General features: G+C 38.5%; 1 protein-coding gene and 1 pseudogene across 1 annotated transcript in view; one reads left to right on the top strand and one right to left on the bottom strand.

The window, feature by feature from the left end:
- Positions 1 to 25,069, top strand: part of DDX10 (DEAD-box helicase 10) — a 268,814-nt gene that overhangs the window by 222,456 nt on the left and 21,289 nt on the right. The window contains exon 17 of the mRNA XM_028105941.2: positions 8,723 to 8,859. Coding sequence (XP_027961742.1) covers positions 8,723 to 8,859 — 137 coding nt within the window. The remainder of the gene's footprint in view (positions 1 to 8,722; positions 8,860 to 25,069) is intronic.
- LOC114211311 (ubiquitin-ribosomal protein eL40 fusion protein pseudogene) lies at positions 20,204 to 20,581 on the bottom strand (annotated as a pseudogene).

Raw genomic sequence — 25,069 nt, 5'->3', positions numbered from 1 at the left:
ATTTTCCAAGCACCTGCAATTAATTAAAATTGTTATCAGCTTCCTTATGCCTAAATACTATGACATATTTCTATTTTATTCTTGAGGAATCTGAGACATAAGTGGTTGACAATTATCAATAGAAATCCTACAATCAGATCTAAATTGATAAGATTTCTAACTTAACTAGTATTAAACCTTTATCAATTATAAGTATTTATATACTCATTAATAATATTGTATTCCACTTTAATATTTTCACATTAAATATGTATTTACTTATCAAGTGTTTGAGAACCTGCTCTATGCTTTTTGATTTTAGCAGTGAGCAATTTTAAGAAAAATGTTCAAAGAAGACAATTTAGGTGATACAAGCTTTAACATTTTGTGAAGTGGACAGTCTCCTATTGAAGAACTGCAAAGTGGGGCATAACGCAGGAAGCATTTATAGGATAAAGAATAAAGAACAAGGAAGAGGGAAAAAAATATCTGATTGATTGGGACCACATAATCAGTCTTGTTCTGGGTGAGAAGGACCAGAGTTGGCTTGGCACTTGGGGATTAGCTGACTGGATAGAGTGCATCTCTGGTAAAGCAGAACATTTACAGGGATACAAAAGTTTTGATTCGCTCACATGGCACCCCAGGTAGGAGTGCCTCCATCTTGGACCTGGGAATTTATTTCATTTTTTTTTTTTAAGATTTTATTTATTTATTTGACAAGGAGAGAGTGAACACAAGCAGGGGGAGCAGGAGAGGGAGAAGCAGGCTCTCAGCTGAGCAGGGAGCCTGATGCGGGGCTCGATCCCAGGACCCTGGGATCACGACCTGAGCTGAAGGCAGATGCTTAACGGACTGAGCCACCCAGGTGCCCTGTGGGACTTTATTTCAACAGCAGTAACAGGATATGGCCTTTACTCCCATGGAACCTACTGCTTAGAAAGAAATACAGACATTAAACAGGGAATTCGCTTGAGGTGTAACACTGAAAACAAATCTTCAGGAAGTTTTACTAAGGAAGTGATGTTTAGAAATGTTTAATCTAAGACCTGATGACTTGGAATTAACCACGTGTGGTATAATAAAAAATATATTTGATCTTTATTCCTGGTTCCCGACACTGAACTTCTAAAATCCTTGGAATTTCCTGAGTGGTAGAAGTGCTTTATTACTCATAAGGAGCCCCTGCCCAGCACACTTGAGCTTATGAGAATGAGGTGACTCAGGGTGGAGTCTTTCGATAGCTTCGGAAGGGGGCCTGGTCACCAGAGAAACTGAACACAGAATTAGAGGATGGGAACTTTTAGCCCTACCTCCTATATCTTGGGAGGAAATTGGGCCTGGAAATTGAGTTATAAGAACTCTTGAACAGTAAGGTTCTGAGAACTTCCAGGTTGGTGAGTATGTCACTGTGCTAGGAAGGTGGCCCACCTGGAGAGGGCCTGGAAGTTCTGCACCCCATCCCCACTCCATACCTTTTTCTATGCATCTCTTCCATTTGGTTGTTCCTCAGTTGTTACCTCTATGATAAATAAGCTGGCAGTCATAAGCAGGGCACTTTCCTGAGTTCTGAATCATTCTAGAGAATTATCAAACCTGAGGAGGAGGTTGTGAGAACCCCAGAATTTGTAGTTGGCCAAGGAGAAGTGCAGGTCGTTTGAGGACCCCACTTGCAGCTGGCACTTGATGTCTCCTGGGACTGAGCCCTTTACCTGTGGGTCTTTGCTAACTCTGCATAGTGTCAGATTGAATTGCTGGGACACTCGTTTGGTATTGGAAAATTGGTGTCAAAAAGACACCACGTTTGGTGTCAGAAAACACCATACACCAGGCAAGAGGAAGTGGAGGAGGATTCTAGTAGAAAAATACCCGGTGAGGATGTTGAGGTAGGAAGGGGCTTGACTTGTTCTAGGACTTGAAAGAGTGTCTTAAGGGGTTGTAAGCAGGTGAAAACACCATCAGATTTGAACCTTAATGAAGCAACAACATTCTAGTTACAACATAGATAATGTGATTAGAAGGAGGGGAAGAAGGGCGCCTGGGTGGCTCAGTTGTTAAGCGTCTGCCTTCGGCTCAGGTCATGATCCCAGGGTCCTGGGATCGGACCCTGCGTCGGGCTCCCTGCTCAGGGGAAGCCTGCTTCTCCCTCTCCTACTCCCCCCTGCTTCTGTTCCCTCTCTCGCTGTCTCTCTCTCTGTCAAATAAATAAATAAAATCTTAAAAAAAAAAAAAAATGGAGGGGAAGAATGATTACAGAGAGTCTCGTGAGGAAGCTTGGTGGGGGGGGGACTGCATGCAGGAGACACCAGAGAGGTACTTGGGAGACCAGGGCAGTCAGACTGGAGGTGAATGCATGCATTTGCATAGAAAACAGCACTCTGTTTTTTGAAGCTTACAAAATATGCTTGATTCTGAAGGAAGAATTGTACCAGCAGCAAATCCAGAGATTTTACAGTGAAAGTTGACATTCAGGGTGATGTGATACAAGAGAAGGCCTAATATATCTCCAGGTTTGTGTGACCTTGGTTAAGTTATTTAGTCCTCTGAATCACAGTTTTTTCATTTTGAAAACAAGAACAGTAATTATCTTCTTCATAGGGCTTGAAAATCAAGTAAGATAAAGTGTGTCACAGCCCTTTGTGAATTTATTGCTGGAGGGTGACACTTCGCATCTTTGTTTCTTGCCATCATCAAAACCGAAAACAAAATAAAAGCTAGTTGGGTTACATTTCTTTTTCATATATTTTCTTGTATCCTACTTAAAATTGAGTCTTCCAAGTAACTACTTTTGGAAAAGCCGTTCTTATTTTAGGTGAAACATTTTCCTCAGAGGTTCTGAAACTATATTTCAGGAACAGCCAGTTCATAGAGGTGACCCTGATCTCTTTGTGTGTGAGGCCTTATTTCTTGGGGTTGTAAGAGAGAAGAGTGGAGTATAGGCGTGACAGTAGGGGTTCTTGTTTTGTTTTGAGCTGGGGTTGGGGGGGGAGGTGGGAGAGTGGTTAGTCAGTGAGGCACGAGTGGTTGCAGCTTCCAACCTGGAAGTACCTGAAGAGAAGCATGTTGACCGTCAGAATCCATAATCAACTACATGTTAGAGGAACCATGAGTTGAAGACCGCATTCTATAAGATGGTAGGCATATTTAGCAGGACTGGTGGCGTCAGTTCACTCTTGTTGGGAACCTGGTTTTCATGCTATGCTTCTCCATGGGTAAGTAACCTAGAAGAGTTCATTTTCTTGTTAGGGTAGGGACTTTGTCTCATTTACTCTGCATCCCCAGAACCTAGTTATGTATCTGGCACATATAATAGCTTCTTAAGAAAGACTTGTTGAAGAAAGGCGTTTTTGTAAGGCATCTTTGCAGTATTTACCAAGCAGCTTTCTTGGACCATATTTGACATGTGCAGTTACGGTTCTGTGCATATTGATTCTCTGCAATATATTATGTACCCATGTAGTCCACAGAATCTGGTTGGTTCTCCCTCCTTGACATCTTTCAGACCTGTCCCCACCTCCATTTCCATAGCCACTTTCTTCACTGAATCCCTCTTTCCACCTGGATTATTGTAGTTTTTAAACTGCGACCTTAGTTTGCAGTTTGCAAACCTTCAAACCTTAAACCCTTCAACCACCCTTCCCATTGCTGTCAGGTGTGGCATCTCTAAGGTAGAAATTTAATTACTTTCCTGCATTTAATGCTTAAATATTAAATAGTTCCCTTTTGTCATGAGTTTCTAGCCATGGTGTCCTAACACACTGAGGTGTCAGAGTTGGGAAGTGGTAGGTATATCAGAGTATTTACGTTCTCGTGAAGATAATCCCAAAAGGAGATAAAAATGATTATGGTGCCCTTTTGATAAATATTCTTTTGGGGGCGCCTGGGTGGCTCAGTCGTTAAGCGTCTGCCTTCGGCTCAGGTCATGATCCTGGAGTCCCGGGATCGAGCCCCGCATCGGGCTCCCTGCTCGGCGGGAGCCTGCTCCTCCCTCTCCCACTCCCCCTGCTTGTGTTCCTGCTCTCACTATCTCTCTCTCTCTGTCAAATAAACAAATAAAATCTTTAAAAAAAAATACTCTTTTGAATGATTTATGAAATCGCAAGGATGGAGACGAGCAGTTAGTAGAGATGAACAGCTAGAACGTCTTTTTTTTTTTTTTGCTACCTTAAATAGCTGGAAGGAACATACTCCTAACTAAAATGATAAAGACAAACAGTACTTTACTCTAGAATGTTTTCATTATGGCAATACTCCTCATGACTTTTATTTATGCTTTGTGTTTATTGTAAATGATAGTGTTTTTGTTTTAATAAATTAAAGCTATCAAAGAGCCACATTATGTTTATATTTTATAGTTTTATTTCTGACCATATGAAGAATGAACCAAAGGACAAGAAAGATCAATATAAAAATGACTTTTTTCTGTCATTCTACACTTCTAGTAGGTTAAAATTGTTTCTGAAAGGAGTGATTGCCAACTTAAATTCATTTGTCATTGTCATGCATTAAGGTATGTGATGCAGTACAAACAATATGGTGATCATCTTCTAAGTTAGGAAATAACAAAACCTCAATGTTGTTAATTGGAAGAGAAAGTAACAGAAATCCAAATAATATGTTATCCATTTAAATTCATCAGTCTGAATTAATATTTTCCTTCAAATAGTCAAATATGTGCACTGGAATATTGTGTGAGATATTTATACTAAGTCTCACTTTCTAATTTATTTCTCCTATTGTAGGACTTTTTTGAAGGCCACTTGCTTTATGATAAATGCGAAAGGTGCATATTAAATGGTATTAGGTGTTAAAATGCAGTTAAATGAAATATTCTGCTTGAAGTGTCAAGAGCATAGATCTCAAAGCCAATGTAGCAGGTGGAAATTAGAGCAATTCCCACAAGCAAGAAAACTATACAGAAGGTGAGCACAATTCTGCTTAAATCCTTGGCTGAGTGTCACATGTTATAGGCTCAGGGGAGACCTGTGGGAAGCCAAGCTAAAAAAGCAGCATTTGGAAGCCACAAGGACAAAACAGCGCTATAAGCAGCTGAGCGCCATGATAGAGTTTGTGGTTTGAATCCAAGCAAGATAACTGCCTAATAAAATACAAATCCAGGGCACCTGGGTGGCTCAGTTGGTTAAGCGACTGCCTTCGGCTCAGGTCATGATCCTGGAGTCCCGGGATCGAGTCCCGCATCGGGCTCCTTGCTCAGCAGGGAGTCTGCTTCTCCCTCTGACCCTGCCCCCTCTCATGCTCTCTCTCTCTCTCTCTCTCTCTCTCTCTGTCTCATTCTTTCTCTCAAATAAATAAATAAATAAAATATTAAAAAAATAAATAAAATACAAATCCAGTAGTCCTCAGAAAAATGTGACAGAATTCAGTTTCTATATCTGCAGTGTCTATTTTTCTACAGAATTATTGGAGATGCAGTTAGGCAGTAAAATGTGATCCATACCCAAGAAAAAGGCAGTCAAAGAAACTATTAGGCCAGATTTTAATTTAGCAAACATCAAAGCAACTATTTTAAATATGTTCAAAGAATTAAAGGAAAGTGTGTTCAGAGAATTAAAGGAAAATATAGTATGAATGAATAAGTAGAGAGATAATCTCAGCAGAGCTATGGAAACTATATTAAAAACAAAACAAGCTGGGTAGTCCTAGAGCTGAAACACACAATTACAGTTAAAAAAAAAAAGAAAATGTCAGGTGGGCTCAAAAGTAGTTTGGAAATATCAGAAGAAAGGAATAGCAAATCTGGAGACCCAGTACAAATGACCCTGTCCAAAGACCATGAAGAAAAAAGATTGAAAAAAATAAATGAACAAAACCTCAGAGGACTGTGAAGTAGGCCAATATATATGTCCTGGCAATTATGAAAGGAGAAATGAGAACAAGGCATACAAGTGTTTGAAGAAATAATGGCCAAATTCCCCAAATGTAGTGAAAAACATGAAATGATAGATCCAAGAAGCTTGCAGAGCCACAAGAAAGAGGAACACAAAACCATTCCCAGATGTAACATAACATAATAAAATAAAATTAAAAAACAAACAAAAAACTCCTCTATAATAAAGAGAAATGTTTGAAAACCACCAGAGGAAAATGACACTTGTTGCTTACATTTCAAGGGAAAAACCAAAAATATTTGTTGTTAATCATAAAATTTGAGTTTCTGAGAAAAAATTAGAATTTTGGAAAGCTTGTATCCACTAATAGCCTCCCCATACTTTAAAAGACACTTCTTATGATATTGAAGGTGATATTAACAAATGTGATTTTAAAAAAATACTGTAAAATGAGGGGTGCCTGTGTGGCTCAGTCGTTTAGCGTCTGCCTTCGGCTCAGGTCATGCTCCTGGGATCAAGCCCCACATGGGGCTCCCTGCTCGGCGGGAAGACTGGTTCTTCCTCTCCCACTCCCCCTGGTGTGTTCCCTTTCTCGCTGTGTCTCTCTCTGTCAAATAAAATCTTTAAAAAAAAAATATTGTAAAATGAAATGTATCAACACTTGAAGATTCACATAAGGAAGATCTGCATAATTTAGTGAACCAGTGTTTTCCACATAGCTTATACATGATATTACAAAATCACTCACTGGTAAAAGATACATTCAAAGTGAAAAGTAGACTGATGGGTTTTAATGTAACAGCACAGAATGGTTCAGATTCTACATTGCAACTACTTGTTCTGAAACTACTCTTCAGGATTTGTTGTGTTATCAAAGAAAAGTAACTGCCATTCCCTGAAAAGGCTATTCTTCCCTTTCCCAACCATCTATCTCAGAGAGACTAGATTTTCTTCATATACTTCACCCAGAAAGAACAACACATTGTGAATGCAGAGGAACATTTGGGCACTCAGCTGTCTTCTTTTAAACTAGTTACTGAAGGGGCACCTGGGTGGCTCAGTCGGTTAAGCATCCGACTCTTGGTTTTGGTTCAGGTCATGTTCTCAGGGTCATGAGATCAAGCCCTGGTGTCAGGCTCCCCACTGGGTGTGCAGCCTGCTTGAGATTCCCTCTCTCTCTCCCTCTCGCAGGCCTGCCTCTCTCCCCTGGCTCACATGTGCACACTCTCTTAAAAAAAAAGAAAGAAAGAAAGAAAAGAAAAAAAATACTAGTTATTAAAGAAACTTGCAAAAATATAAAACAATGGTATTTTGGGAAATTATAGCTGTTTTTCATAAAATATGACATTTATGTTAATATGTAGTGAATTTTGTTACTTTAAAATTAATTTTTTAAAAATCTTAGTTTTAATTTCTAATACAGTAAATATCAGTAAATATAATCCACATTCACAGATCTTTGGAGTCCTTCATACTTTTTAAGTGTAAAGAGAAACCAAAAAACTTGAAAATTGTTTTGAATCTGCTCTGTCTTCACATTCCTTTGAGAGCATCAGACTGGAAAATTGGAAATATCTTATAGCCCAGGAGATTAGTGTTTTTGAGTATATGAGGACATTCAGTTTTTGTTGATACCCTTGACTATTTTCAAGTAGACCCTCGAGTAGGCTGTGCAGGGTGCTGCTTACTGCTGTCCATGGCAATCCCTCCACTACCACCTTTGATACATTTTTTCCAGCCCTGTTATTTTCAGCTGGAAGCTTTACCAGGAAAGTAATAGGGGCCTTTTGCAGTGATGACTAACCCTTCTTTTCTTTTCTTCTTCCTCCTTTTGTTATGTTGAGAGGTTATTAAGGGAGAGATGTTCAGAAGGTATTAGAGGGCCTCTACCATGGCTTTGCACAGTCACTTGCTACGCTATTCTGAGTTGTTATGCACTTCCTGGGAAAGAACATTAAACATTTGAAAACAGAATCATTGACGTTTGTCTCATATGGTGTGAAGAAGAATTATAAAGATGGTAACTGAGAGAAACTCATCCAGAATTTTTTTTTTAAGTCCTACTTATAATCTGCTAAATGCATGTGGTGATACTTGTTTGGTTTTGTAACCTAATAGATACGAAGCACAATGTGCCAGAAATAAATTTTTTATAAGGGATGGTCATTACATAAATGTGTAGTAAGTGTATTTTAACATTACATTGCTTTGTTCTTTGACAAAAATAAACCACTATAAAATAAAAGCAAAAAAAAAAAAAAACCCCTCCTACGTACATACTTGGCATAAAACGGAATTATTCCCACCTTCTTCCATGTGTTACTGCTTCTCCTGTCTTTTGGTATTCCTCTCCTTTTCCATTGTTTTAGTGACTTCATACTTAAACTTGAATTTAGAACCCTCCTTACTATTAATGAGGTTGTATTGATCTGATTATTAATTTTAACACTTAGATTACTGTGATCATAAAGTCATCAGACAGAAAGAGAGTTTCTGTACCTGTCTTCTGGCCTTTTATATTCTCATATAATATTTTTGGGAGTTTTGAAATTCACATGTGTATGGACAGGAGCACAAAAACTATTTTATACTTTATTTCTTTGACAGTTGAGTTATGTGGAAGTAATAAAACTGACCATTTTTCACATGTTTTGTTTAAGGGACTTAATGGTGATTTACTTCCTGAACCATATTTTCATTTTATTTTTGAAATGACATGGGTTTCCTTTCTCTTTGCAAATGATAATGGTTCTGAAAGTCACATAGTAGCTTTCACCAGAATAGAAGGCTTCCACTTTGAGGATATCAATTAGACAAGTATTTGTGTCTTGAAATAAGACTTGATTATTCATCAGCTGTTTTCTTAAACCACAACTCCCCTTGTGTTTTTATAGGTCAGAGATGAAGAGGAAGCCTTTCTGGATTGGAGTGATGATGATGATGATGGATTTGATCCGAGCACACTTCCAGATCCAGATAAGTACAGAAGCTCTGAAGAATCAGATAGTGAAGACCTGGAAAATAAAATTAGGTATGTTTTTACTTTTAGTAGGATTAAATATATAGATCTTCTCCTCTGAATCCAGAAGATGTGTAGAGACAAATGTCTTGTGCTCTTCTCATCATTTTGGGGGCTCTCTTATTGTTTCTGTTATCACTGTTAGTTTTAACAGTTATAATAAGAATTGTCTTTTTCTTTCTCTCTTCTTGTCTTTCTCCTTCTGAATCCTTTATGCTTAAGTATTTGATGCAGTAGGGTATACTTAGTGCAAACAGAGGCAGAATTTTATTTTGATTCACTGTCAAAGGACTCTGTTGAGAGTGTTGTTAAAAAGTCTCTCTGAATTTTAAAAAAGGGCAGTTATACTTTCACATTTTTTATATAAAATTAAGTAACAAATACATAAAATAATGGAAAACTTAAACAGCCCTTGACAAATTCTCTCAATTTACAATCTGTTTACTTGTGAACTTATTGTGTCCATGCCAAAAACATGAAATGCAATGAATTGAATACTAGTATGATTTGCTTAGCATTTGTTTTCAGAGTACTGTGTATTAGATTACATTGAGATTGTATTGATTTAAAAGCTGAGGGCACAGAACTTTGAGGACATTCTAAACCAATGAGCCTCTTCAGGCAGAAGGGAGGTACTAATGACAGCTGAAGTTAATATGATTGAAGGAAAGAGGGAGCTTGTTGGAACCCCTAACTACTAGCTCAGGGATTTGGGAGTTAGGCCACAAAGAGTTATAATCTGGTTTTAAGTAAGACCATTATGAAAAAATCTCAAAAAGATTATCCCCTAAGGAGTAAATGCTAAAGGGAGGATCATTTCAGAGTCACTCTTCATTTTGATCTTGTGTTCATTTAAACGTAGAATTATCTTATAATACTGAAATGACATCCAAAATGCAGTCTTCCCAAGTGATGTCAGAAACTTGAGACATTTGCTATTGGACAGCTAGGTAGTGGACATATTGGTTTTCTAGTATTTCTAGTGGACATAATAGCAGACAACGTGGTAAACATACTAGCTTTACTACCACAAGAGGTACCACAGGTGAAAATAATTTGATTATGACTTAGAAAAATCTATAAATGTGTGTCATAAGGGTTAAATTCAGGTAGTATAATGGTGGAGGGCAAGAAGGCCAGAGTACCTAGAGATGCCAAAGCATCTTAACTTAAAGGTTCAGATGGAAAATAATGAAGCATTACATGAAAATTAAAATCGTTTTAATTTCAGGCACACCTAGTAAATCTGCATTAACAGAAATTGAAAGGAAGTGGTAAACTTGTCTTAAACTGAGGAAAAATCATCTTTTGTTCAAGAAAGTATCAATAAGGGCTTATTCCCTTTGGCACATGTAAGGACTTCCTAGCAGTTTTGTTTTTGTTTGTGATGACAGTGATTATCTAGTCTAACCCTCTCTTCTTATAGATGAGGAAACCAAGGCTTCAAGGGATAAAATAATTTGTGATCACAATACTAAGTTAGGGACAGATCAGAGTAATGTGCATAAATCAAATTGACTCCGTAGTTCTAATACTCCAATGAAGTTATATAGTATTACCCTAGCATTAGGAAGGGTAGCTCAGGAACAGTGTCTGAAGACCAATTTAATGTCATTTGGGTAAAGACTTGATTGATGAACTAACTATAGGATAGATTTGACTAGATCATGGTTTCCCAGTTTCAAATTACTAACCTCCTGTACAGATAATTCTTTGTTTTGGTGGGTTGGGAGTAATCGTAGACTATTGAGCAGCATCCCTTACCTCTACCACTAGTGCTTCCACAGTTGGGACAACCAGAAATATCTTCAGACATTTCCAAAATCTCCCACTGGACTAGACTCAGGATGGCAGGCCCATATTACTGGTGGTTGATTTCCCTGTCCCTCATCCAGTATATACTTTGTCTATATGCCTTTCCATTTAGCCCAAGCAGTCCTTCTCAGTACAGCCTGTATCAATCAGTTGGGATTCCTACCCAAGATGAAACCTATTTGCCATTCCTGAACTTAGGCAGGGTGTCGGGTAGTTACAAGATATAGCCTTCATGTGAAATTCCTATATATACACCCTACCTCCATTTTTCTCCCTTTCCCCTTCTCTGTTAAAATGACCTTAGTGAAAATGAATAAAGGTAAGTATAAACTAAAACCAAAATTGTTTTTAGATAAGTAAAAGTATTCACAAGTAAATCCTTATACACTAGAATTTTAACAGTGGTAATTGCTATTGCTACTGCTGTTTATAATACCAGCACCAGTACAGTTTTACCGTATGGTTCCAGTTTGGCTGCATCTTTCTTTCTTTGCTGCCCATAAACAAGAAGAGGTGCTAGGATTTTGTGATATCAGCTTTAGAGGGCTCTCCTGGCAGGCTCACAGGTTTTATTTGCTGCACTGTTTCTAACCTCAGCTCAGTAATTGCAGCAACGGTGAGTGTGTCAGCCTCTTGGTCATCTTTGCTCTCCCAGTGGGTTATTCCCTGCTTATTAACTTCACATTTTCCAATATGAGTTTACTTTTATGGGACCAGATAACACCAATTAGAAAATGGCTCAGTCCCAAAGTAAGTAGCATGAGCCACTTTCTTTGAAAGTTTCCTCTGGGTATTTCTTTGTCCTTTACCTCAGCGATACCCCTAAATATTCAGCATGAGTAACACTTTGGTCTCTCTACGTGGAGAGACCCATAGTCAGTAGGAAGTAGGCAAAGGAGAGCCAGATGTAGTGGAGAATGACTGAATCCGGGGTCTATAATTCTTCCTCAGGGAGGCGTGATAGGGTTTTAAAGAGCGTACCTCTGTCTCCCTCAGCACACTGCACAGTGCAGTAGAATTTAACCCATCCTGAACCCTCTGTAGAATTCTCAAAATTGTCATCTCTAACGCTGATTCCAGGGATTCTGATGTGCGAGATTCAGCTCCTTTAAGTTAGCATGACAAAAAGAGTTCTCTTGCTTAAAAGAGTTCTCAGCGACAATGAAAATAATGTGACCTTGCGTTCCTTTGAAGGAGAAGAATGCTGTCATTAATAGCTCATTTATCCCTAGAAAGAGAGCAGTGAAATAGGAGGAACAGTAGTGTCCCCCATAGTACAGAAGGATGTCAACTGACTAGTCAGCAGCAGATGCCTGAGCTCCATCAGGGCTCCAAGCTTTCGTGTGCTGTTTTGGAGAAGGGAGAGCTTTCTTTGACACCGTGTGGTTCCTTTCCTCATCGTCCATCCTCCGTACACATTGGTGCAGACTGTGTTTTACTCGGTAGCTTTCCCTTCTGGTTCCTCCTAACTGTGGAATTAGCATAGGTGGAATTACTACAAAATGTGTTAGCATTTGTCATTGTTGTCGTTGTTACTAAAATAGAGCAGTTTGGTAGGAACCTAGCTCTTTGCTGCGGTGGACTCGGTGACATCTGGGATTCGTTGGTCTGCTAGGAACGGCACAGAATTGTATTCTTGCCAGTGAGTTTTGATACAGACTTTCATACCTTCAGAGGAAGAAAGACCTCAAATATTAGAATGGTCTTTGTGCTACTAAGTGATTCATTATTTCTTGATCTCCCCAACAGGCTATATAATGTATTTATACTGCTTTCACAATAAAAATATTTTCTAGAGGTGGTGTCAAGAACTGGAGTAAGAACCTTCTGTATTATTTAAATCATGTTCTGCTTTTTTAAGAGTTAGAAATATCCACTTACCTGTTAGTCTCCAGCTTGTAATATTTCTTCTGTGCATTCTTTCGGCTAAGAATTTTTTAGTAATCATGTGCCAGGTGATAGTTAGTACAGGTACAGAGGATGAAACATAAAGAAAAATACCTTTCAGGCTGTCACAGTTTTTAGTTTACCAGAGGTTGCAGACAGCTAAGCATGCAATTACAAAGCAATAGAATGGATACATGCCCTGATCTGTGCAGGGGCTGGTGGGGGGAGGCTGGGGTGAGCAGGCAGGTAGGGAATGAGCGCAGAGAGCAAGGGAGGAAACTAACCTGGGCTTGGTGACTCTGGAAAAGCTTCCTGAAGGGAGTGACATCGAAGCTAAACCTGAATGAAGTTTTAAGTCTTGCCCAAGCAGGGAGAAGATGGGTTGCCCTTCTCAACAGTGCGGTCTTTGAAGTGAAACAGGAGTATCTTTAACCATATTCCAATTAAACTCTTCTTTCACTAAAATTGTTCCTTTTAGCTGTGCCTCGCAAGCTGAGAGATTTGGTCTTGAGCATGTAATATAAGATTAATTTTTGTATATCTAGTAGCATTCATCATATTTGGTTTATGGCCATCTTCATGTGAATTGCTAATGATAAAAATTTGCAAAATATTGAATACGATGAAAAAGAAGCAGCTGGGTGTTCAAGATATTCATTATTCAGTCAGATTAAGTTTTTAATATTTATAATCCTAATCTTTTTCAAACAAAAAAAGGAAAGAGAAGAAGGTTGTGGTTAGATTTTTACTGCCCAATAATATGACTGTTTTTTTTCACAGACCAGTCTCTGGCCCTGGCAGGTTGCTTTATAAAAAATCCTTACGTTGGTGGTCCATTATTCTGGGTGGCATCTATAGTTTGTACTGAGACTATTGGCATAATTTAGACATGATAACTTCTACATGGATTGATGCCTTTTCCTGCACAAACTATTTTACATCTAATATCAGGAACTATTCTTTTCGGCTTTTGCGACACAGCTCTGTGTCAAAAGATTGATGAAGGATTTTATTTATCTGCTTTTTCATTTGTTTGGGGTTTTTGTTTTATTTTTCAACTGTGTTCCATGTTAGCCTTCTGGTTTTGAGTGAACTTGCATTATCTTTAAGATTTGTCTCCTACGTAAAGGAGGTGACCCACGTTCATCTGTGTGGTGTCTCCTCATGTTGTTCTGTGACATTTCTTCACTAAATCTTGCTTCCCAACTTCTCTTCCAAGACTTAACAGTCAGCTTTGTAAAGTGTGGAAGGCTTTCCACCTGCAACAGAAATGTGTATGACTCAGAGACAAATTTCTGGGGTAGGAAAATGGCCAGGAAGCATTTTCATTTCTTTTTAACTGTTTTTGGTTGGGACCAGTTATGGCACGTTATATATTTTATATGAATTTTACTGGAATTTTTGGTTCTGAATCTAAGGGGTGATTATTTTTTAAGGGGACTTTTTTTTTCTTCTCACTCAGAGTCTAGGTAATTATGAAAAGAAAAATACTATTGACTACAGTTCCATTTACTTGAATCCCTATTCGCTGGTGGATCTAGTTGTGGGTGGCAGATGAGGAAAGAAGTCAGCTCAGCTTAATGATATATTGACTTTATTGTGTGCCTGTCATTCTTTCCTTTCACTCTTTTTAACTTCAGGAGATTTATCCCTGATTCTAATCTGCTAGCAGCTTTCAAGGGAAAATCTCCATCTTCTCTTCTTATTTGTGAAATACAAAGTTCCATGAATTATCACATTTCATAGGGCTTTGATCAGAACTTCATGTGAATTGTGGTTGACAAGGAGTTAATTTTACTTGACTTTCTTTAAATTGTGTTCATTTTATCTTTCTCCACTTTGTCATTGTCCTCAAAACAAAACAAAACACAACACAACAAAACAAAAAGAATATCCTGTGTGGTTAATAGCATGAATGGAGAAACTTAAAAAGCAGGTTGTTGGGTTGGGTGTGGGGAAAAGCAGTATTATTTATCTTGGGATTCATAGGGGAAAGGATGCTACCCATCGAGGAAGGAAAGTGTTATTTTCTGGGGTGAGGGTTAGGATGGAAAAGACTGGGAAATTTGGGGTTTAGGAGGTTCCCAGTTGGACCTTATTTGTGGTCCCAGTTTTTGCTCTGTGCTTTGTTTTTCTGTCATTTAGCCACCCAGTGAATAACTGGGACTCAATGACAGTTAGGAGTTTGTCATGTTTCAGAAGTGTTAGGGTCATTTCTGACGAACCATATAGCAAAGGTAATGAACTGACTAGTCGGGTTCTCTTGGCTGCTACCGAGTCTGGTGCATGGCAACTTTGTTTTCACTAAAAAGATTGTTGAGAACAACACTTTCTTAGGATGATCCTTTTTCTTCATTTCACATGGCCTCATATAGAATGGATTCATAACTAATGATCATATGGCATTCCATTATTTATACACCATAATTTCCTTATCCACTGTCCTTTTAGAGTTCTAGGTTGTACCTTGCTTAGGTTTTTTCATTTTTGTTGTTTGGTTTTGTTTACTTTTGTTTTTGCCATTATAAGTAAAATTAATATATAACATTATATTACTTTCAGGTGTACAACATTGTTATTCGACATTTATATGGGATATAAAATAATTACCACCAAAAGTCTAATTACCATCTATCAACATACAATTTGACCCTCTTTACCCATTTCACCTACACCCCCCCAACTCCCTTCCCTTCTGGTAACCATCAGTCTGTTCTCTATATTGATGAGCTTGTTGTGGTATTCTTTTGTTTGTTCATTTGTTGTTGTTTTCAGATTCCACATATGAGTGAAATCATACAATACTTGTCTTTCTTTGTCTGATTTATTTCACTTAGCATAATGCCCCCAGGGTCCATCGATGTTGTCACAAATCATAAGATTTTGTTCTTATTTACGGCTGAATAGTAATCCATTGTTTATTTATGTTACATCTTTATCCATTTATCTATTGATGGACATTTAGGTTTTTTCTGTATCTTAGTTATTGTAAATAATGCTACAGTGAACCTATAGGAGTACATATATCTTGTTGAATTGGTGTTTTCATTTTCTTTGGATAAATACCCAGAAGTGGAAAAGCTGGATCGTGCGGTAGATCTGTTCTTAATTTTTGAGGAATCTATGTACTGTTTTCCAGTGGCTGCACCAGTTCACATTCACACCAGCAGTGCATGACGGTTCTTTTCTCTACATCCTCACCAACACTTGCTATTTCTTGGCCTTCTGATAATAGCCACCCTAACAGGTGTGAGGTGATATCTCATTGTAGTTTTGAATTGCATGATTAGTGATGTTCAACATCATTTCATGTGTCTGTTGGCCATCTGTATGTCTGCTTTAGAAAAAAAGATCTATTCACATCTTCTGCCTAATTTTTAATTTTTTTTTATTGTTGAGTTACGTATGTTATTAATCTAGTTTGGATATTAACCCCTTATTGGGTATGATTTGCAAATATCTTCTCCCATTCAGTAGGTTGCCTTTCCATTTTGATGATTTTCCTTGCTGTACAGAAACTTTTCGGTTTGATGTAGTCCCATTGGTTTATTTTTGCTTTTGTTTCTGTTGCTTTGGAGTCAGATTTACAAACACATCATTGAGATTGATGTCAAAGAGCTTACTGCGTAAGTTTTTCTCTAGGAATTTTTATGGTTTCAAATCTTCTATTCACATCTTTAATCCATTTTGAGTTAATTTTTGTGTATGGTGTAAGATAGCAGTCTAGTTCTTGGCTGACCAGTTTTCTCAGCAGTATTTATTGGAGAGACTGTCCTTTCTCCATCGTATGTTCTTGGCTCATTTATCCCAAATTTTCTCTATATATGTGGATTTATTTATGGACTCTTAGTTCTGTTCCATTGACTCGTGTCTGTTTTTTTGTGCGCATACCATACTGTTTTGAATACTATAGCTTTTACTATAGTTGAAATTAGGAAACATGATACCTCCAGCTTTGTTCTTTCTCAAGATTGCTTTGACTACTCAGGATCTTTTGTGGTTCCATACAAATTTTAGGATTATTTGTCGTAGTTCTGTGAAAAATGCCATCTGAATTTTTTTATATAAGAATTGTATTGAGGGTGCCTGGGTGGCTCAGATGGTTAAGCGTCTGCCTTCGGCTCAGGTCGTGGTCCCGGGGTCCTGGGATCGAGTCCCGCATCGGGCTCCCTGCTCCTTGGGAGCCTGCTTCTCCCTCTGCCTCTCTCTCTCTCTCTCTCTCTCTCTCTCTCTCCCTCTCTCTGTCTCTCATGAATAAATAAATAAAATCTTTAAAAAAAAAAAGAATTGTATTGAATCCATAGATTCCTTTGATTATATGGACATTTTAACAATACTAATTCTTCCATCCATGAACATGGAATATCTTTCCATTTATTTGAGTCTTCAAATTCTTTCATCAGTGTCTTACAGTTTTTAGTATACAGGTCTTTCACCTTCTTGTTTAAAAATTTTTCCTAGGTATTTTATTCTTTCTGATGCAATTGTAGATGAAACTGCTTTCTTAATTTCTCTAACAGTTGTTCATTAGTGTATAGAAACACCACAGATTTCTGTATATTAATTTTGCATCCTACAACTTTACTGAATGTATTTATTTAGTTCTAACAGTGTCTTGATGAAGACTTTAGGGTTTTCCATAGTAACATGTCATTTGCAAATAGTGATGGTTTTACTTTTTCCTTTTCGATTCTACTTCTGACTTTTGTTTATATTGATTGATTGATTGATTGATTGCCTAATTGCTGTGCTTAGGACTTCTAGTGGCTATATTGAATAAAAGTGAAGAGAGTGGGTGTTGTTGTCTTGTTCCTAATCTTAGAAGAAAAGCTTTTGTTTTTTCACCATTGAGAATGATGTTAACTGTGGGTTTGTCAGTATGCCCTTTATTGTGTTGAGGTACATTCCCTCTGTACTCCCTTTGTTGAGAGTTTCTATCATAGATAGATGCTGAATTTTGTCAAATGTTTTTTACATCTATTGAGATGATCACAAGATTTTTATTCTTCATGTGCTGCATGATGTTGGTAGAGTTGTGGATGTTGAATCAATCTTCCATCCCTGGATAAATCTCACTTGATCATGGTGTGCGATCCTTTTAATGTATTGCCGAATTTGGTTTGCTAATATTTTGTTGGGGATTTTTGCATCTTTGTTCATCAAGGATATTGGCTTGTAATTTTCTTTTTTTTTTTTTTTTTTTGTGGTGTCTTTGGTTTATTGTATCATGGTAATGCTGGTCTTGTAAAATGAGTTTAGAAGCATTCTCTCCTCTTTAGTTTTTTGGAAGAATTTGAGAATGATGGGCATTAAATCTTTAAATGTTTGGTAGAATTCACCAGTGAAACCATCTGGTCCTGGGCTTTTATTTCTGGGAAGTTTTTGATTAAGGATTCACTTTCCTTACTAGAAATTGGTCAATTCAGATTTTCTCTATCTTCATGATTCATTCCTTGAAGATTGTGTGTTTCTAGAAATTTATCCATTACTTCCAGATTGTCTAATTTGTTGGCATATAATTGTTTGTAGTAGTTTCTTATGGGTCCTTTCTATTTCTGTGGTGCCAGTTGTTACCTTTTATTTCTGATTTTATTTTTTGAGTCCTTCCTCCTTTTTTCTTGATGAAGCTGGCTAAAGGTTCATCAGTTTTGTTGATCTTTTCAGAGAACCAGCTCTTAGTTTCACTGATCTTTTCTGTTATTGTTGTAGTCTCTATTTCATTTATTTCTGGTGTGATCTTTATTATTTTCTTTCTTCTAACTTTAAGCTTTATTTGTTGTTCTTTTCTTAGTTGCTTTAGGTGTGAAGTTAGATTGTTTACTTGGGATTTTTCTTGTTTCTTGAGGTCTTGAGGCCTGCATAGCTATGAACTTAACAGCAGAATCACTTTTGCCGCATCCCATAGATTTTGGTATATCATATTTCTGTTTACATTTGTCTTTAGGTAATTTTTTATTTCTCTTTTGATTTTTTCAATGACTTATTGGTGGTTTAGTAGCATGTTGTTTAACTGCTATGTTTTTGTGGTTTTGCTAATTTTCTTCTTTATGCCATTGTGATTGGAAAAGATGCTTGATGATTTAAATTTTTGAATTTATTGAGACTTGTGGTTTAACATGTGAGCTCTCCTGAAGAATGTTCCATATGTACTTGAGAAGAATGTGCATTCTACTGCTTTTGGATGGAATGTTACATATTTATTTATTAAGCCCATCTGGTTTAAAGTGTTGTTTAAGGCTGATGTGTATGTATTGATTTCCTCTCTGGATGATCTGTCCATTGACATGGTGGGGTGTTGTACAGTCCCCTATTATTATTACATTGCTGTCAGTTTCTCTCTTTAGGCCTGTCAGCATTTGTTTTATATATTTTGGTGCTCATATGTTAGATGCATATATACTTATAAATATTACTTATTCTTGCTGGGTTACCCGTTTATCATTATGTGGTGCTCTTTGTCTTATATTACAGTATTTGTTCTAAAGTCTGTTTTGTCAATTAAGAGTTTTGCTACACCAGCTTTCATTTCCATTATAGCCTGGAATGTCTTTCTCCATCCCTTCAGTTTCAATCTGTGTGGGTCTTTTTTTTTAAATCCATTCAACCATTCTGTCTTTTGATTGGAAAATGTAGTCTTTTTACATTTAAAGTAATTAATTATCGATAGGTATACATGTATTGCCATTTTGTTTATTGTTTTCAGGTTGTTTTTGTAGTGCTTTGTTCCTTCTCTTGACCTCCTTCCTTGTGATTGGTGATGAATTTCTTTAGTATTGGGCATGAATTCCTTTCTCTTTATTTTCTGGCTTTTCTGTAGTTCCTCTATTCCTTTCTTTTTTATGTCTTTCACTGTGGTTTGATGGCTTTCTGTAGTATTATGTTTAGATTTTTTTCTCATTTTTTTTGGTGTGTTCTGTTGTTACCATGAAGTTCATATATAGCATCCTTTGTATATAGTGGTTGGTTTTAAGTTGATAGGAACTTAAATTTGAACACATTAGAAAAATTTATATTTTTAATCCCCCCTACACATTTTGTATTTTGATGTCACATTTTTATATTTTTATGCATCCCTTAACTAATTATTATAGTTTTGGTATTTTTACCACTACTATCTTTTAACCTTTCTACTTGCTTTATAAATGATTGATCCACTGTCTTTTGTATATATTTACCTGTTCCATGAGATTTTTACTTTCATATATTTTCTTGTTATTAATTATTAGTGTCATTTCTTTTCAGCTTTATTAAAGAAGTCCTTTTAACATTTCTTATAGGTCCAGTTTAATGGTGATGAACTCTTTTTTTGCTGCTGTTTTGGTTTATCTGGAGAACTCTTGATCTCCCCTTCAATTCTGAATGATAACTGTGCTGAGTAGAGAATTTTTTAGTTGGAAAATGTTTCCTTTCAGCATTTTGAATATGTCATGCCACTTTCTTACTCCAGCAAAGTTTCTGCTGAAAAATCTGAAAGCCTTATAGGATTTCCCTTGTACTTAACAAGTTGTTTTCTTTTGCTGCTTTTGAGATTCTGTCTTTAACTACCCCTCCCCACCCCCCAGTCATTGAAAAGGAAACTTTATTGAGGCCCCAGGGCCTTGGAGCTCAGGCAGGAGGCTACCATGTGAGCAAAGGACGAGTCAGTGGAAGGGCCTTATTTTACCTTCTTCTTGGGGTGCGGGTTGTTGGTGTGGTCACACTGCTTGTGGCAATTGACAGCACAGGGGTGTAGGCGAGCATAACACTGGAAGCAGATCATCTTGTCACAGTTATATTTCTGGACCAGCTGGCAGAGGAAGGGCCCAGTGATGCCACCTTGCAGGTGAAGCACCAAGTACAAGGTGTATTCTTTCTGGATATTATAGTCTGAGAGAGTGTGGTTATCCTCCAGCTATTTGCTCCCCAAAGTCGGATGTTGCTGGTTAGGCAGGATGCCCTCCTTGTCTTTGATTTTGGCTTTGATATTCTCAGTGGTGTCACTGGGCTCATCCTCAAGGGTGGTGGTCTTGCCTGTCAGGGTCTTCATAGAGATCTGTATCTCTGTGTCCACAAGGCCACCACCCCTGAGCCACTTGGCCCATTCATTGAAGAGAAGTGCTTGGTGTGGATCTCTTTGGGTTCATCTCTTTTGGAACCCTCTAGGCTTCCTTGATCTGAAATTTTGTTGCCTTCCTCAAATTAGGGAGGTTTTCAGCTATTCTGTTTTCAAATAAGTTTTCTGACCCTTTCTCTCTTTTCTCCTTCTGGGTCCCCTATAATGCAAATGTTATTCCACTTGATGTTGTCCCAAAGGTCCCTTAAGATGTCTTCTCTTAAAAAAATTCTTTTTCTCCTCCCTTCGCCCAAATCTCACCATTGCCCTGAGCAACAGTCGGGCCGTCTGGGAAGATAAATCTTTAAGTAGGCCCGAAAAAGGACCAAAGGTGACCAGACGTCCCAGGCTTGAGTCAAGAACTTTAAGTCATCTTGGTAATACTGGGTTGGATGCCTAACGTTGCCGGGAAAAAGACCAGGAGAAGTTTCAGAGAGAGACACAACGAGAGAGGGAACACAAGCAGGGGGAGTGGGAGAGGGAGACGCAGGCCTCCTGCCAAGCAGTGAGCCCGATGCGGGGCTCAATCCCAGGACCCTAGGATCATGACCTTAGCCAAAGGCTAAGGCCAAAGACGCCTAGCAACTGAGCCACCCAGGCACCCCTGTTATTGTTATTCTTAAGCAAACTAAAATTTAAGGGCCACTATGCTAGACTAAAGGAAAGAAGCTAAAATAGATTCCTGGGCATTGAAACTGTTCTTCCTTTAAGATGACCTATAAGGCAGAGGGGATGGGTGGAGAATTCTGAGTGTTCCTGCTTGCCTAGAAGGTTTTCTCCACTCTGTTTTAATAATTAGCCTCTATAACTTTAATACATGTCAATTAAGCTTATTTTTTCTAAGAAACTAAAAAAAAAAAATTCTTTTTGCTGCATTGTCTAGGTGAATTCGATTGTTTGATATTTCAGCTTGCTGATCTGTTCTGCTTTATCCAGTGTGCTATTGAACCCCTCCAGCGAATATTTCAGTTCAGGTTTTATTCTTCAGCTCTGTGACTTCTGCTTGATATTTTCGTATATTTTTCTGTCTCCTTTGAAGTTCTCACTGTGTTCATCCATTCTTCTCCCAAGTTCATTGATGAATATTACTTTGAACTCTTTATCAGATGGATCCATTATCTCTGTTTTATTAAGATCTTTTACTGAGGCTTTTTCTTGTTCTCTGATTTGGAGCATATTCCTCTATTCCCCTATCTCCTCATTTGCCTCTCTGTGTTTGTTTCTAAGTATTAGGTAAAATAGCTACCTCTCCCATCCCAGAAAGAGTGCCCTTGTAGGGGCACCTGGGTGGCTCAGTCGGTTAAGCATCTGCCTTTGGCTCAGGTCATGATCCCAGGATCCTGGGATCAAGCCCCGCATTGGGCTCCCTGCTTGGTGGGGAGCCTGCTTCTCCCTCTTCCCTCTACTGTTCCCCCTGCTTGTGCTCTCTTGCTCTCTCTGTCAAATAAATAAAATCTTTAAAAAAAAAAGAGTGCCCTTGTATAGGAGATGTCTCATGGAGCTCAGAGACAGTATCCCACTGGCCACTTGCACCAGGAACTCCAGGGGCACTCCCCTATATGAGTTCCGTGTGCCCGCCTGCTGTGGTGGGGCCAGAGCTATGGCACAGGCGTGCGTGGGGATGTTGTACAGCCTTAGCTGCATTGTGCCGCTGTGGCACTGGAGTGGGCAGGGCTCTTTCCTGGCCTGGCTGTGGTATGGAGGTGGGCAGGGCACTCAGCAATGGGCACCCTCCATTGCCAGCAGGCTCAAGGAAGAGTTCCAAAATGGTGCCTTCCAGCACTGGCACCAGCAAATTAGAATTAAGACTTCAAAAATGACCTCTACCCAGTGTTTGTGTCCCTGGAGAGTCCTAACCAAGTTCCTGCCTCTCTGGCAGACTCTTCAAGATCAGTAAGTTGGTCTCCTTCACATATGGTCTGGCAGTATTCAAACTGGTATCTTTGTACCAGGTCCCAGAGTGAGGGAGTCTCTTGTCAAGCCCTTTATGAGCATGTTCTCTATTCCCTAGTTTTCCTACATGTAATCCCCATTGGTTTTCATAGGCATTTTGGGGGCTCATCTCTCCTGTGCAGCATTTAGGGGTTGGCTGCCTGATGTGGAGCACACACCCCTGACTTCTTTGGGAGAAGTTCTGTATCTGTGAGATTCCTCCCAATTATGCATCACCACTCCTGGACTTAGTTGCTGTTTTGTTTTGTATTGTTTTGTCAAGGCTGTGTCTCTTCTACCTGTTTCAGCACTACTCTTTTATCCTTTGTGGTGGAGGCTCTGTTCATCTGGTTATCAGGTCTTTTTTCAGAGGTGATTATTTCATATGTAATTGTAAATTTGTTGTGACCATGAGAAGTGAGATTGGGATCTTGCTATACCACCATATTGAACCCCTCCCTCCTGTAAGTAATTCTTTTTTTTTTTTTAAGATTTTATTTATTTATTTGAGAGAGAGAGAATGAGAGATAGAGAGCACGAAAGGGAAGAGGGTCAGAGGGAGAAGCAGACTCCCCACTGAGCAGGGAGCCCGATGTGGGACTGGATCCCAGGACTCCAGGATCATGACCTGAGCCGAAGGCAGTCGCTTAACCAACTGAGCCACCCAGGCGCCCCCTCCTGTAAGTAATTCTTTAAGGGACAGCTTTGCTGAAGATTGGATTTTCTCTTTCTTGAAATCATTTGAAAGGCTAATGAGGAGTAAGACTAAACCGTTAAACTTAACTTTTCCAGATATCCGGAACACTGGGGACATGTTTGGGTAGGGGATGATCTTGGATATTGAAAACAAATAAGTGAAAAGTACTTTGAGGAGAAAAGCTGATGTGTTTCTGGGAAGCACAAAATGTTCTACATACACATTAGCAGTGAGAAAAATACATACTATAAACCCAGCTTGTATGGGTACTTGATTTTTTTTTTTTAATCTGAGAGAAGAGAAATAATTATGCTTGCCTTCTAAATTACTGCAGAGCAGGGATTCTTAATCTAGGATCTATAGATGAGCTTTAGAGGAATCTTGGCCATCTTGAATTGTATGCAAAAATGATGGTGGGCGTGTAATACTGCATAGACACTCCCCGTGCATTTATCTGGGAAAGGGGGCCATTTATTTTCTTTGAATTCTCAAGTGGATTTATGAACCAGAAAAATAGAGATGGGGCCAGAACTTTTTGCCAACCCTAAATGACACATGTGTGTCTTTCAGAAGGAAACATATTTATGGATCATTCATGTGATTGCAGTCCTCTGCATTCTATTTCCTCTCACCACCCCCAGCCTCTTCTCTTTATTAGAACTTTGACCTAAGAGGGCATCTTTTGTTCTTTTACTTATGTTTATAATGAATGCTGAGCCAATCAGTCTTTTCTTTGACTACATTTTTTTTTTAATCTGTTTTTATTCTTGAGCAGCTAGAAAGGAAGCATTAAGGACACGATGCATTTCAGTTCCATTTCATATGCGGGAGCCTTCTGCATCAGAAGGAAGCTGGAGAGATTTTATGGAATGTACTGCAGTAATTAATCTTCATTAGGACTGTTGCCATGGCCTTGTAAATTAAAATTTATGATAAGAGGGAAGGTCTCTGGCACAACATATTTGAATACCAGAGTGCCTATCCTTAAGGATAGATACAGAGATTTCTGAGAATTTTTTTTTTTTTAATGGCCCCAGCTTACTTATTATTAGCTTAAAATTCTTTAGGAAAAAATCCAGGCTACATTTCTTGATATGAATGAGGAAGGAGAGCTTTATACAAAAGGGGCACAAACTTGGACACTCAGGTGTTGACTCTTGGTAGCTTTCCACACGATTCAGCAGCATGTTGTAAAAAGAAACTTGAGGGTTTCTGTGTAAGTGAATACTGTTTCCCATCTCAGTCCTCAGCTTCCTTATAGCTATATTAGTCAGCAGTTTCACCTGATTTCTTTCCTTTGCATTCCAAAAAAGACAGAAAAGAGCAAGAATTTGAAAAGCTGCACAGACACTATAGCAAAGGGAGTGTGCTTTCTTCAGTCTGCACCGTCCTGGCTTTTGTTAGGTTTCTAAAAGGGCTTGTTTATTGATGTTGATCCTCTGTTTTATGGTGTAACACACACAAATGTGCACACCCCTGATTGCACATGAATAAATGCAGCTGCTACAGAGGTTAAGAGCTCGAACATGAGCAAGTCATCACGATGCTTTCTGGCTGCAGTCTCTTGTCTAGTGTCAGGCTTACAAAATCCCCAGGGACTTTGGCTGCCATTTTATCACTTAATAATTGGAACTGCTTGCCCCAGTGTCCTTGGAAGTCTGGTGCTCACTGCACTACACTGTGTTTCTGCCAAGCCTGCATACACCAGGGAAGAGGTTGGCAGGATTCCCCAGCGGATCTTTTTCTTCTGTGGTGCCTTGGCCACAATTATAACAGACAACGCTTGGAACATTCTTGAG

This window comes from Eumetopias jubatus, unplaced genomic scaffold, assembly GCF_037043125.1.
Source record: "Eumetopias jubatus isolate StellerSeaLion01/CBP00866 unplaced genomic scaffold, mEumJub1_p1.0 scaffold_13, whole genome shotgun sequence".
Classification (NCBI taxonomy): Eukaryota; Metazoa; Chordata; class Mammalia; order Carnivora; family Otariidae; genus Eumetopias; species Eumetopias jubatus.
Note: the sequence above shows the minus strand (reverse complement) of the source record. Positions and strands in the feature narration are given on the sequence as shown.